Source organism: Psilocybe cubensis, chromosome 6 (assembly GCF_017499595.1).
Source record: "Psilocybe cubensis strain MGC-MH-2018 chromosome 6, whole genome shotgun sequence".
Lineage (NCBI taxonomy): Eukaryota > Fungi > Basidiomycota > Agaricomycetes > Agaricales > Agrocybaceae > Psilocybe > Psilocybe cubensis.
Genome location: NC_063004.1, coordinates 77,254 through 90,193, shown reverse-complemented (window position 1 = coordinate 90,193; position 12,940 = coordinate 77,254). Strand labels below are relative to the sequence as shown.

Sequence of the window (12,940 nt, the reverse complement as noted above, 5' to 3'; positions counted from 1 at the left end):
CAAGTTATTTGAAGTGGCATTAAAGATAATAGCTAGATACATAATGTTTATTATTCTTTATTCTATGCCACCATAGTCTGCTAGTCATTCATGCTAAATTTTTTTTGATAACAATAAAGCATTCTATTTACCTCTACTTGCCGTTAGAGGTGTATAAAGCATGCAAAACAGTTGGTATGTAATTGATTGTGACTAATTAATGGCCTTAAATCAGTTGAATAAGATCATTATTATAAAATTTTTGGTTATGAGCGATGATTATCTGTGTCAAAATGTTTAACTTGCAATTAAAAAGTCATAATGTAATGGTATCTAATTTTGTTTTCTACCATATGGCAGCTAACCTATCTACCTAGCTAATATCTAGTATTTTAATTTCCATATCCCCTTGGTAGGAACAAAAACTAACAGAAATTCTATGATAGTAACCAATTATTAAGTCAAGCATACCGGTTAAGTAAAAAACCGGTATTAATCACGCAATTTTGATGGCATCAATGATTTACTGATGGGGACAATTGGCAAGGACATATTTTTGTACAGTGGGTTGTGGGGATAAAAGAACTCGCTTTACTTACATAAAGTTTCGTAATCAATCGTGCTAATATATGGATTCCGGGTGACATGGACATGTATGTCGAGCACAGATATGCTCTTCCCGTTCTTTCCTGGATGATGTCCATTGGATTTACTATCATGCCGCATCCCAAATATCCGGACAACACCACAGCGGAAAAAATTTTGAAAATGGAAAAAATCGTCCTTCAGAAACATCCTCTTCATCGACATTACAATACCACTGGAGTGGTCGTTAACCTATGGTGCCAAGGTTCTTTTGTCCAACTGATTACGACTTGTCAATCGGTGGTAGAGTGCATTTTGGGGTATCATAGCAGTATGTCCCTAATGTCATGTGTCAAAACAATGTTAACTTCAATTTTGTTCTACTACAGCCGGCGTCATGAATTTTGTTACCTTTGAGAAGGTGTACAGCTTGTATCCAAATGCTACCTTTGGACATCAAGTCTCTCTGTTGCAACCTTCTGCCGACCTCAAGCGCGCGCAAAAATTTCTTGCAAAATATCATTCCCGTGGCTTGAAATTTGTTCTTTCCATTCCATCGCAAACTTTGAAAATGGACCGCCATATCCAAAGCAGGATACAGTCTATCAGGGACAACGTAAATGTTGGGTATAGTTCATCTCGTGGTCATGTTCTCGTTGTGCTGGATTACGATCCTTATCCAGAGTTGTTCTCTCCTGGGATTAGACGGGTTGGCGACAGGCATTGTTGGGTTTATTCTTTGCCTCTTTTACCCAAAGCAAATCAGACTTCCTTTGTTGAAGCCAATTCGTGGGTATTGTTGCTCAATGAATTTGATTGTTTGCATTTTGGTGTCCGTCGCATCAGCGGTATCGCATTAGATTTTCACTACACAGCGGCAGATGTTTACCAATTACACAAGCGTGTCAAAAAAGCTATCAAATCCTGGGAAAGGGGTATAAGGTGTGTGCTCTTTAGTTTTAGTATTTGTCAATTTAATTCCTGTAATGTAGGCAAAAAGATGACCGTGTACATGCAACTGTTTTGTATTTGCTATCCAGAAAGGCAGATTTTTTTGGTTGCATCGCCCTCAACCACAAAGCCTCTTGTGGAATGGATATTTGTAATTTCTTCCATCCTTAGTCAAATTTTTGTTCGAAATAAACTTGTGTTCTCGTCCTCATTCTTTTTGTCTTAATTTGTAAGTTTGACTTGCGGATGAGCGTGGGAATATCCTGCGTACAGTGTACGCAGAATATTCCCACGGTCAACCTCTCCCGATATTCAGCCGAGTGTGGGAATATTCTGCGTACAGTGTACGCAGAATTCTCCCACGGACTTCCTCGCCGATATTCAGCCAAGTGTGGGAATATTCTGCATACAGTGTACGCAGGATTCTCCCATGGGGTGCCAACTAACACCTTCAGATAATTTCTGTCATGAAAATGACTTGACAAATTATTCCTTGTTATTTACAATGTTCACGCAAATGGATTGATTGTTCGTTCAGCACATTTATAATATCCTTGTCTTTCTATGTACATATGTATTAATCTTGGGACATAGTATTGCTATTGTGGACTGTGTCCTCATTTAAGCGCATACATGCCATCCTCTGTTGCGTGTCTTCAATGTCAATCTGACCTTTGTACAGCTGCCTCTTTGTCCTACACAAAACAGCAACCTGTCTTTTTGCTGGAGTATAGCGCGACCGCATTCTGAGAATATCAGCTTTCTGTTGGAAGTTATGAATGGCTATGAGACTGTTCAATGTAACATTGCTTACCTTTCTTGCCTCCTGGTCCAAGACAAGTATTCCGCAAAGAGCAACAACAAATTTGTACTTGTTTCCTTGGGCAGGAAATGCGACAAAGGCAACACTGATCTCGACAATGTCTCCAATTTGTATGGAGGCAGGATTATAAGAATAATATCTGTAAAAACATGATATTAGTTTGGTTGTGATGTGTTGTTGGTATTTTCTAAACATACCTGGCTGTTCCGTCAGGAAGTATCTCCCGACGAAGAAACTGTACCTTGTTATCGATTGCGTGGATGAAACTGTCCCCTACCATGGACGCCAACACGTTATCAGGGTCGACCAGGGGATGAAAACCTATGTTGTCAGATTTGTCTTGATATGCGGATACCTTCGTGAAATATTGGCTATGCGCATGGAAAACATTGAAACCCATGTCTTTGTGAAGAACTGGGTCATAGCCGCTGACGCTGTCCGCGGGAAAATTGTTTGCAAAATGGAGGAAAACTTCTTCTAGCTTTTCCATCACCTTATTGAACACAATGTCTCCGAGTCCCGTGATAGCAATGGCGGTACGTAAATATGGTTGTTGCTTGACCGTTCTGTCGCGGCTGTAACAGTCCTCATTTGTAATTAATTCACCTCAATGGAGTGGACGTACGAAGCAGGCTTTGCCATTGGTGGTAGCATCTTGTCGCTAACTATGCCTTGGAGTCTGAATATCACTTCGTCCATTGCACCGATATCCACGTCAAAGTTGGACATATTTATATTATATTATATATATATTATATTATTACAAAGCGTGACGCTGAATTGTAAAGACTTGTCATGCCACGCTCCGCGGTGGCCTACTAAAACAAGTAAGCCATGTAATCGAACAATTTCTCTCATGTACACCCATGATAATTGATTAGCTGTCATCTTTGTGTTAACAGGTATTAAATGTACCATACTCGTCATGTGGCATATGATCACCCAGACATAGTTATACCCTCTGACCTCGGGGAATGGACCTATAAAGTCCATCCCTATTGAGTCCCAGGGTTTAGTGGGTATGGGTAAACTGTGAAGTTTTCCCGCTGGTTTATTATTTATAACTTTTGCTCGTTGACACGCTTCGCAGGTCTTGCAAAAGGATTCCACGTCCTTTGCCATATGGGGCCACCAGTACCATCGCCGCAAGTAACTCAGCGTTTTTTGGGTAGCAAAGTGCCCGACACACTTATGTGCTTCCTGCACCAGGTTAGTGATTAGTTCACGTACTCGAGGTACTCCAATAACCTTTTCTTCCCCGGGTGCACTATACCATATTATACCATCGCTTATCGAGAAGCGATTGAAGCGTTCCGGCTGGTTCAGTACTTCAGAAAACATCTTGTCCTGATTGTACCCGGTGCGTATATTGTCCATAAAGTCGTCTGTTGTACTGATCGGTAACTCCTCATTGGTTCCATCCCGATGGATAGATTCTTCTAATGTTATATTTTTACTATTTGATTTGTGGTCCTGAACAACAGGCTCTCCCCCCCCTTCCTTGAGGAGCCGTGCCTCAACATCACGCTCTTCCTGCCGTTCGCGCAGCCGCTGGCTGCGACGTTGTGGAGACATGAGACGGGGTGGACACGGAAAGTGTCAGAATGACGAACAACAAGTCTCAGAACCGGTAAATTTGCTAAGTCCAACAAAGCCAAGACGCCAAGGATCGGGATGGCGGCAGCGGAAGCTCGGCACCGGAAGCGTCACGCGGAGTGGACTTAGGAGATGGCGCGAGAAATGCTCTGAAGACGCAGGAGCAAGTAGGAGCACATCGGATAGCGGGACGGTACGAGGTTTAGCCAACGAGGACGGGATGGGAAGAAAAATTTTATTAAAGAAAATTTACAGAAAGAAACAGTATATAAAGAAGCTATGTAAACCAGATAGAGGCAGTCAATTTACTCACTCGAAATCTCGAAAGCTACTCGTACTCAGTCGTTGAGCTTGGATTATCGTATCCGCTCCGAAGTCATCGCGTTATTTGTATCTAAAATCGCAGTACGCAAGTAAAGAAGCCGCCGCAAGATAGAAGAGAATCAGTCCGAATCCAAACTTGCCCATACACGTCTGTACTCACTATCTGACCCTGCGTGCACGACGACTTGTCTGCACCTTACTCAAGAAACTCCGTTTTCTTGCACACATCAAAAGAAAAACTTACAACTGGAGCCCACCGCGAGGGTCAGACCAGTGAAAGCACAGACACACTAAGGCCAACTGGATAACTCAGCATCAAGAATTTCGGACTACAGATCGTGCAACGAATTTTTCGGCTCGGAGACTACAGACTCAGACACAGACAACTCAAGCTCGTCAGATTCATCATACACGCCGCCACGTTTTGTACCCGTCGACTGGAGTATAGTAACCAACAGTAACAGCAACCGAAGAATTACTCGAGCCACATCGCGAACCAATAATCAGAGTCAGAACTCAAATAGCGCAAAACAAACACCACGAAAAACGATGCCCGAAATGCTAGCACCCGGTCACCACTCCGCACCAAAATTTGACCTCAAACCAGAATCGCTCATTAGATTCCTAGACGAAGTTCACCGGCAGGGAGAGGCTTGCGAACTCGATGAGCAAGCAATTATAGACTGGGCATTGCGATACATTCCTTCGGGAGAGTATGACTTGTGGAAAGACCTGCCATCAGCCCAGGAAGGAAATTGGTCGACATTTAAGAAAGAAGTTGTCGAAATGTACCCGGGAGCAGCTGGAGACAGGAAATACTCAGTCCACGACCTACAGATACTCACCGAAGAGAACGCAACCGTGGGTATGAAATCACAAAACAAATTCGGGGAATACTTTAGAGAATTTAAAAAGATATCAAATTTTCTTGTCAAAAAGCAAAGACTCACCGACAGGGAAATAAGCAACTACTTCATCCAGGGCCTCCATCTCAATTTCCGGAGGGAAGTAAGGGAACAACTCAGGCTCGAGAATCCGCAACACCACCCAGACGACCCCTGGACGTTGAAAGAAATATGCGATGCGGCTATATTTGTGCTATCCAAAGAAGGCGGTGGGGGTGGAACAGTGGAAGAACCTAAGAAGGTAACGGTAAAACAAGAAGTGGTTAGCCCCAGAATCGACGAAGACAAGCTGGTGGATCGGATTACGCTTGCGTTAATGCAAAAATTAGGAATGAATCAAGGATACGGAAGCACGCACGAAGGATTCAACCGCCAGGCGCCGCCTCATCTAATGCCCAGGTCAAACGACTGCACGTTCTGCTCCGACCCATCCCACTACATGAATAGGTGCCTCAAACTACAAGAATACCTGCAGAACGGATGGTGTAAGCGCGACAGCAGCTCCAACCAAATCACGCTTTCCGATGGGTCAAGAATAAACAGTTATGGGTCCACTGGGAAGAATTTGAAGGAGAAAATAGATAATTGGCGTGCAAATAATCTGCCATCGGTCTCGGCAAATGTTGTCCAGGTCGAGGAAACACAAAACGCGCACATAGAAGAAATATACACGGAGTCCATTGAACAGACAAGGGAACCAACAAAGAGGGAAAGGGAAGAACTCCGACTACTGGAAACCCTGGCTGTGAGCACGCAGAAGAAAATTGACGAGACAAGGCGAAAATTTGGTGTGAGTTCGGGAGGGAAGCACACAGGTCCTGTCACGAGAAGCATGGCGGAAAAGGAAAGGACGAGCGAAGGAGCAAACACGAGTTCGCAACCAGAGCAGGGGCCACAATACAAATATTCATCACCAATAGAAGACACGGCGATCACGGAGGCTGTGTTGGCTAAAGGACTGGAAGCTACAGTAACTCTTACCACCAGGGAACTCCTTGCAGTTGCCCCTGAAATACGAAAGGCAGTCAAAGATAAAATCGTAACGAAAAGGGTCACGCCAACGGGAGCGGCTTTCAATGTTAACGTTAAAACAAGCCAAGGCCTGCATGCGAGTGGAAAAACACTTCCAGTCCGCAAAGATGGTTTGATCGTGGCTAAACATGTGGAAGATCTGCGGGGAATTGACCTCCTGCTCGATGGAAAAATTACTACAGAAGCGCTACTCGACGATGGATGTCAGATTGTTGCTGTCAGGAAGGACATCTGGGAGAAGCTGGGAGCACCATTACGATCAGATCATCTTATGAGGATGGTCTCGGCTAATGCAACAACGGCCAACACGAATGGTTTGCTACATGACATGAAGGTAGTCATAGGGGGTTACGACTTCTATCTACAAGTGCAAGTGCTGGAAAACGCACCATACGAGATGCTGCTGGGCAGACCATTCCTCACACTCACTACGGCCGTGATGAGTCACTTTGCAGACGGATCAGCCCACCTGACGTTGAAGGACCCCAACACCAATGCGGAAATCACGGTGCCCACTCATGCGAGGAGAGGTGAGTCTAAAAGTGACGATGAAGTGTTGACGGGATTCTTTGGGGTAGAAGAACATTGCAGGTACCAAGATAGCCCCGAAGACGAGCCACCAGAACTGGAAGAAGTGGAGACAACAGATGATGAAGAAAGCGACAGCGACGAAACCGATAGCCCCACGCAAGACGAAGAAAGCGATATCGACGACATGTGGGAGGTGAAATGGGAAGGCAATATGCCTGATATATTACAAGAAGCTGTCGAAGTTGCAATATGCGCGTATAAAAAGGTAGAAAACCGCATTAAACCAGTAGCAACAACGCTGCCAGAAAAATTTCGGGTTTCACGACGAATCCCCGAGGACCCGCTATCTAGCATGCCCGCACTACCACATCACCCACCCAATTTTGCGCCAGGAACGCGATACACTCGGGAAAGAATGGAAGCTATGAACGTCAATCCGGATGGGTTTCTCTGGCCAGAGGAGGAGAAACTGGTGCACTATATGATTAAAGCGCACGAAACAGGCTTTGCATGGGATGAATCCGAGAAAGGGAAATTTAGGAGTGACTACTTTGAACCCGTCGTAATACCAACAGTGGAACACGTACCTTGGGTGCAGAAAAACATACCAATCCCTCCAGGGATCTATGACAAAGTGGTGGCGGTTCTAAAAGACAAACTGGAATCAGGGGTCATCGAACCATCAAGCTCGTCGTACCGGTCTCCGTGGTTCTGGGTCCCAAAGAAGGACAAAAACGCCATTAGAATAGTCCATGATCTGAGAATGTTGAACTCAGTCACCATTAAAGATAGTGGGGTCCCACCGGTGATAGAACCCTATGCGGAGTCGTTTGGAGGAAAGGCCTGCTACGGAATGTTCGACCTATTCGTGGGATTTGATCAGAGGGAGCTAGCTAAGGAATCAAGAGACCTCACTACGTTTCAATCGCCCCTGGGAACCATGAGACTGACCTGTATACCTATGGGTTATACGAATTCAATGCAAATACAACACGGCGACACTACATTCTTACTACAGGATGAGATTCCGCACGTCACCATACCATTTGTGGACGACATTCCTGTGAAGGGGCCCAATACGAGATATGAGGATGGCTTGGGATCATATGAAACCATACCCGAAAACCCTGGCATCCGGCGCTTTGTATGGGAGCATCTCCAAAACGTCAACAGGGTTATACAAAGAGTGCGACATGCAGGCGGCACATTTTCGGGAAAGAAATCAACACTCTGCGCACCTACAGCGGTGATTGTGGGTCACGAGTGCACCTACGAAGGCCGACGACCTCTGCAGTCAAGGGTGCAGAAAATAAGTGACTGGCCTGTGTGCAAAACTGTGTCGGACGTGAGAGGCTTCCTGGGGACACTTGGAACAATCCGAATGTTTATAAAGGATTTTGCAAAGCACGCAAAACCCTTGGTTGAGCTAACAAAGAAAGATAGTGAGTTTGTCTTCGAGGAGGAACAGTTGTTTGCAATGAATACCTTGAAGATGTTGGCCGAAAACTGCACAGCAATCAAGCCAATCGATTACGCATCCGAAAACGAAGTTATTCTCGCCGTGGACTCATCCTGGAAAGGCGTGGGCTGGATAATTTCGCAGAAGGGGGATGACGGCAAGCTGTACCCATGCAGATACGGATCGCGGACCTTCAATGACAGGGAACAACGATATTCACAAGCCAAGCTTGAGCTATTTGGAGCATTCGTGGCGCTTATGCAGGCAAGGGTCTACATTATCGGTGTGAAGAAGCTGGTACTCGAAGTGGATGCAAAGTATATCAAGGGGATGCTCAACAACCCGGATATTGTCCCTAATGCGGCTGTGAATCGATGGATCGCGGGTATTCAATTGTTTGACTTTGAACTACGGCACGTACCCGGAAAAGACCACTCTGCGGCTGACGGTTTGTCCAGGCGTGGCTTAGGGGATAATGAGGTCGACGATGACAAAGACGTGGAAGACTGGATTGATGAGGCTTGTGGATTTGCGGTGGAAGCGATAAACGCTATGGGCGCTTACAATCTGCCCCCCAAGCCCTCACCAAATAACGAGATATTGCCAAGTACCGCGAGCGGTAATAAACTCAACGATGTATGGGGCATGGCGCTCTTGGCGTGGTCGGACAATTTTCCCAGAACAACACAAGCTGAAAAACGCGACCAAGAACTTGATATCATAGCATCTTTTCTCAGAAGCCCGCTGACGTTTGCATCATCCATGAATCCTGGTGAACAAAAGCGGTTCATCCGCCGAGCGTCTGATTTCTTTGTGAAAGACAATAAACTCTGGAAAAAGGATGCCAACGGGCGGCACAAACTTGTGGTACCTATTGATAAAAGGCAGGATATCGTGCGACAGGCGCACGACGGCCTGGGCCACAAGGGGTTTTTCTCCGTGCGTACCCGACTGCTGGAACGATTCTGGTGGCCGCACATGGACGACGACGTCAGGTGGTACCTGCGCACTTGTCACGAATGTCAGACACGTCAGCTCGCAAAGATTCGCATACCGCCTACAGTGGCGACGCCGCGTGGGCTCTTCCGAAAAATGTACGTTGACACTATGCTTATGCCTAAAGCCGGAGGCTTCAGATATATTGTGCACGGGAGGTGTAGCCTGACCTCCTACCCCGAATGGGCAAAACTCAAAGCCGAAAATGCGAGAACAATAGGGGAATTTCTGTTCACACAGGTTTTATGTAGATGGGGAGCACTGGAGGAACTGGTCACAGACAACGCACCGCAGTACATAGCCGCGGCCGAATACCTGGCAGACAAATATGGAATCCACCATATCAAGATCTCACCATACAACTCGCGAGCACAAGGCATCATAGAACGTCGACACTTTGACGTACGGGAAGCAATCATGAAAGCGGCGGAAGGGGTTGAATCTCGATGGCCCGAAGTAGCACCTGCAGCATTTTGGGCAGAACGAGTGACTATACAGAAAAGCACAGGGTATTCCCCATTCTTTTTAGCTCACGGTGTAGAACCCCTGTTGCCATTTGACTTAGCCGAGTGCACCTACCTAGCACCAGGAGGAGACCAGATGTCTACAACCGATTTAGTTGCTCAGCGAGCCAAAATGCTCATGAAAAGGGAAGACGACCTGGAAACGGTAAAAGACAAAATCGTCACAGCACGATGGAAGGCTATCGAAAATAAGGAACGCGAACACAGAATAGCGCCGATTGACTTTAACTTCCAGCCTGGAGCACTAGTCTTGGTGAGAAACTCAAAAGACGATAAGGAACTGGGAAGCAAAACAAAACCCCGATACATGGGACCGATGGTCGTGGTCCGAAGAACAAAAATGGGATCCTACATCCTGGCGGAAGTGGATGGAACTCTATCACGCCTTCGATACGCAGCCTTTCGTCTGTTTCCGTACTATCCCAGAAGCAAACACGCAATTCCTATCACCAAGCTCATTGAAGAAGACGAGTCCTTTCTCGACTCTATGGAAGGCAAAGAAGACGGCGACGAGGAGCAATGATCAGACGGGGCGCGAGCACAAGGTCCAACGCACCAGCAAAACAATATCTAGGTGCTCTCATCTCACACACACGCACGTAATTTCAGTTTTCTCCTCCTCTTTTCCTTTTACATTTAAATTTTCACTACAACTTACAATCATGAAAAAACCTATCTACACCATAACAAACACAGAAGATACAACCGTTCGACACCATTCAAAAATACTTCAAAACATATCTACAGTCTCGTTAGCATGTCACAAATCTGATAAACAGAAAATCTGCGCACCAATCAACATCCTCCACCATTATAGCGGTCTCGGTAGAATAACCCCGTCGCGCATGAACGCTAGGATGCTCGGGAGAAGACCCAGCAGCCACGTCACTGTCGTAACGTTCCTTTGCAAGACGAAAGCGACTCTCAAGGACTCCAAGAATCTCCTCGTATCGGTGAAGGCGCGTCTCGAGGGACTCGGTGTCAGGAACGTCGGGGAGGGGTGTACCAAGGGAGTCAAGGAGTCGCTGGATACGCGGAAGAAGAGAGAGCGTTCGCTCGGTGAGCTCGAAAGGGTGGGATTCCTCAAATTCACGGCGGAGGTCGATGATATCGTCATTAAAACGATAATAGTGCGCCTCAATCTTGTGGCGCTGATCGTTGGTGGCAAGCTGAAGAAACTCGTAGAACACATCGGCGGCATAGGCGGTGACATGAGCATTAGCACCTGCGCGAGCTTTGGCCAGACAAAGACACATGAGTCGGATGTCTCGATCCTCCAGGAAAGGAATGCCTCCAAGCTCGATGATGACCTCGGAACGTTCACGGAGCTTTTGGGTGTTCGCCAGCAACTGCTGCATATCAACCACGGTGATAGGGGGCACGGAGCGAAGGAGGTCGAGGCAGCAGGTGTCAACATACGAGGAATACCGATCAAAGGAGGCGCATGCCTCACGGAACAGTGCATCAAAGGCCGAAGCCGAGGGGGCGATCAACACTCGCTCTTCGACCTCAAGGCCGGCGAAATTGCTCGGGACCAAGGTCTCAACCGCCTTACGAATTTGAGCGACCCATCCAGGGGCGAAGAGCGACAGAAACTGCTTCACGGTCGTGCGACGAGTAGACGGCAATACGTGATCTCGTTGGTAGACTGGAGCGGACATGGTAATGGGAAAATAGGGTGGTTGACGAGGGCGTCAACATTTAAAAGTCGAGAGGGGGTGTGGAGACATGAGACGGGGTGGACACGGAAAGTGTCAGAATGACGAACAACAAGTCTCAGAACCGGTAAATTTGCTAAGTCCAACAAAGCCAAGACGCCAAGGATCGGGATGGCGGCAGCGGAAGCTCGGCACCGGAAGCGTCACGCGGAGTGGACTTAGGAGATGGCGCGAGAAATGCTCTGAAGACGCAGGAGCAAGTAGGAGCACATCGGATAGCGGGACGGTACGAGGTTTAGCCAACGAGGACGGGATGGGAAGAAAAATTTTATTAAAGAAAATTTACAGAAAGAAACAGTATATAAAGAAGCTATGTAAACCAGATAGAGGCAGTCAATTTACTCACTCGAAATCTCGAAAGCTACTCGTACTCAGTCGTTGAGCTTGGATTATCGTATCCGCTCCGAAGTCATCGCGTTATTTGTATCTAAAATCGCAGTACGCAAGTAAAGAAGCCGCCGCAAGATAGAAGAGAATCAGTCCGAATCCAAACTTGCCCATACACGTCTGTACTCACTATCTGACCCTGCGTGCACGACGACTTGTCTGCACCTTACTCAAGAAACTCCGTTTTCTTGCACACATCAAAAGAAAAACTTACAACGTAGCTCAATAGTACGCATTGCTTGTATTTCTACGAGCAGTTCAGTGACTTCACGGGACCTTTCTTTGGGTAGGTCTTCCCCGTCGGGATCAATTCGCACATCCGCCTGAACGTAATCGTATACTTTGTGTACGTCGTACGGCGTGTCACTCTCATAATATCGCGATAAACAATCAGCAACTTTGTTAAATTCGCCTTTTACATATGTAATATCGAAGTCAAAACGCGCCATATAGTCCATCCACCTACATTGTCGGTGGGACAAATTAGACTGGGTCTTGAAAAATTCAAGGGCTTTATGGTCTGTTATAATATGTATCTTCTGGCCCACTAATTTGTCTTCCCATTTAATCAGTGCCTCGAGTATGGCAAGCGTCTCAAGCTCATGAACTGCATAATGCTGTTGTGCATCAGTAAACTTCTTTGACATGAAGCCCGCTGGTCTGCACTTTGTCCAGGATGTTCCCTGACCATACATGGCTCCAACACCTGTCTTCGAGGCATCACAAATCACCCATATCGGTTCGTTAACCTTAGGATTAATCGGCCGTATAATCGGCGTTTTACAGCATACTCTCTTTATCATGTCGAAGCATCGTTGGTGTAATGGCCGCCAGAAAAACGGTGCACCATTCTGTGTCATGTTCATCAAGGGGGCTGTATACGCGGTAATGTTCGGCAAGAATGCCCCAACATAGTTTACCAGCCCCACGAATCTCTGAATATCATTATAGTTTCTGGGTGTTCTCCACTCCCGTATTCTAGCAAGTTTGTCAGCATCGGGGTGTATCCCCGCATCGTCGATAACATGTCCCAAGCAGTCTATTTTTTCTGCGTACAGTTCGCACTTGGTCCATTTCAGGTATAGCTTGTTTTTTCGCAGTTTGTCAAAAACATATTTTAATGCTTTTTC

The 12,940-nt window shown here is 46.4% G+C and overlaps 3 protein-coding genes across 3 annotated transcripts; 2 read left to right on the top strand and 1 right to left on the bottom strand.

Moving 5' to 3' along the window:
- Positions 1-630: 630 nt before the first annotated feature.
- On the top strand, positions 631-1,686 carry JR316_0006590 (uncharacterized protein; the record flags this gene model as incomplete). The annotated part of the gene is made up of 3 exons (XM_047892336.1): positions 631-895; positions 954-1,506; positions 1,557-1,686. 3 exons carry the CDS (start codon positions 631-633, stop codon positions 1,684-1,686), a joined length of 948 nt encoding a protein of 315 aa, XP_047747618.1.
- Positions 1,687-2,092: 406 nt separating this feature from the next.
- Positions 2,093-3,913, bottom strand: JR316_0006589 (uncharacterized protein; the record flags this gene model as incomplete). The annotated part of the gene is made up of 4 exons (XM_047892335.1): positions 2,093-2,278; positions 2,330-2,477; positions 2,536-2,913; positions 3,420-3,913. The coding sequence occupies 4 exons, from the start codon at positions 3,911-3,913 to the stop codon at positions 2,093-2,095; spliced, it is 1,206 nt and encodes a 401-aa protein (XP_047747617.1).
- Positions 3,914-10,367: 6,454 nt separating this feature from the next.
- Positions 10,368-11,468, top strand: JR316_0006588 (uncharacterized protein; the record flags this gene model as incomplete). Its single annotated transcript, XM_047892334.1, has 1 exon — positions 10,368-11,468. One exon carries the CDS (start codon positions 10,368-10,370, stop codon positions 11,466-11,468), a length of 1,101 nt encoding a protein of 366 aa, XP_047747616.1.
- Positions 11,469-12,940: the final 1,472 nt, after the last annotated feature.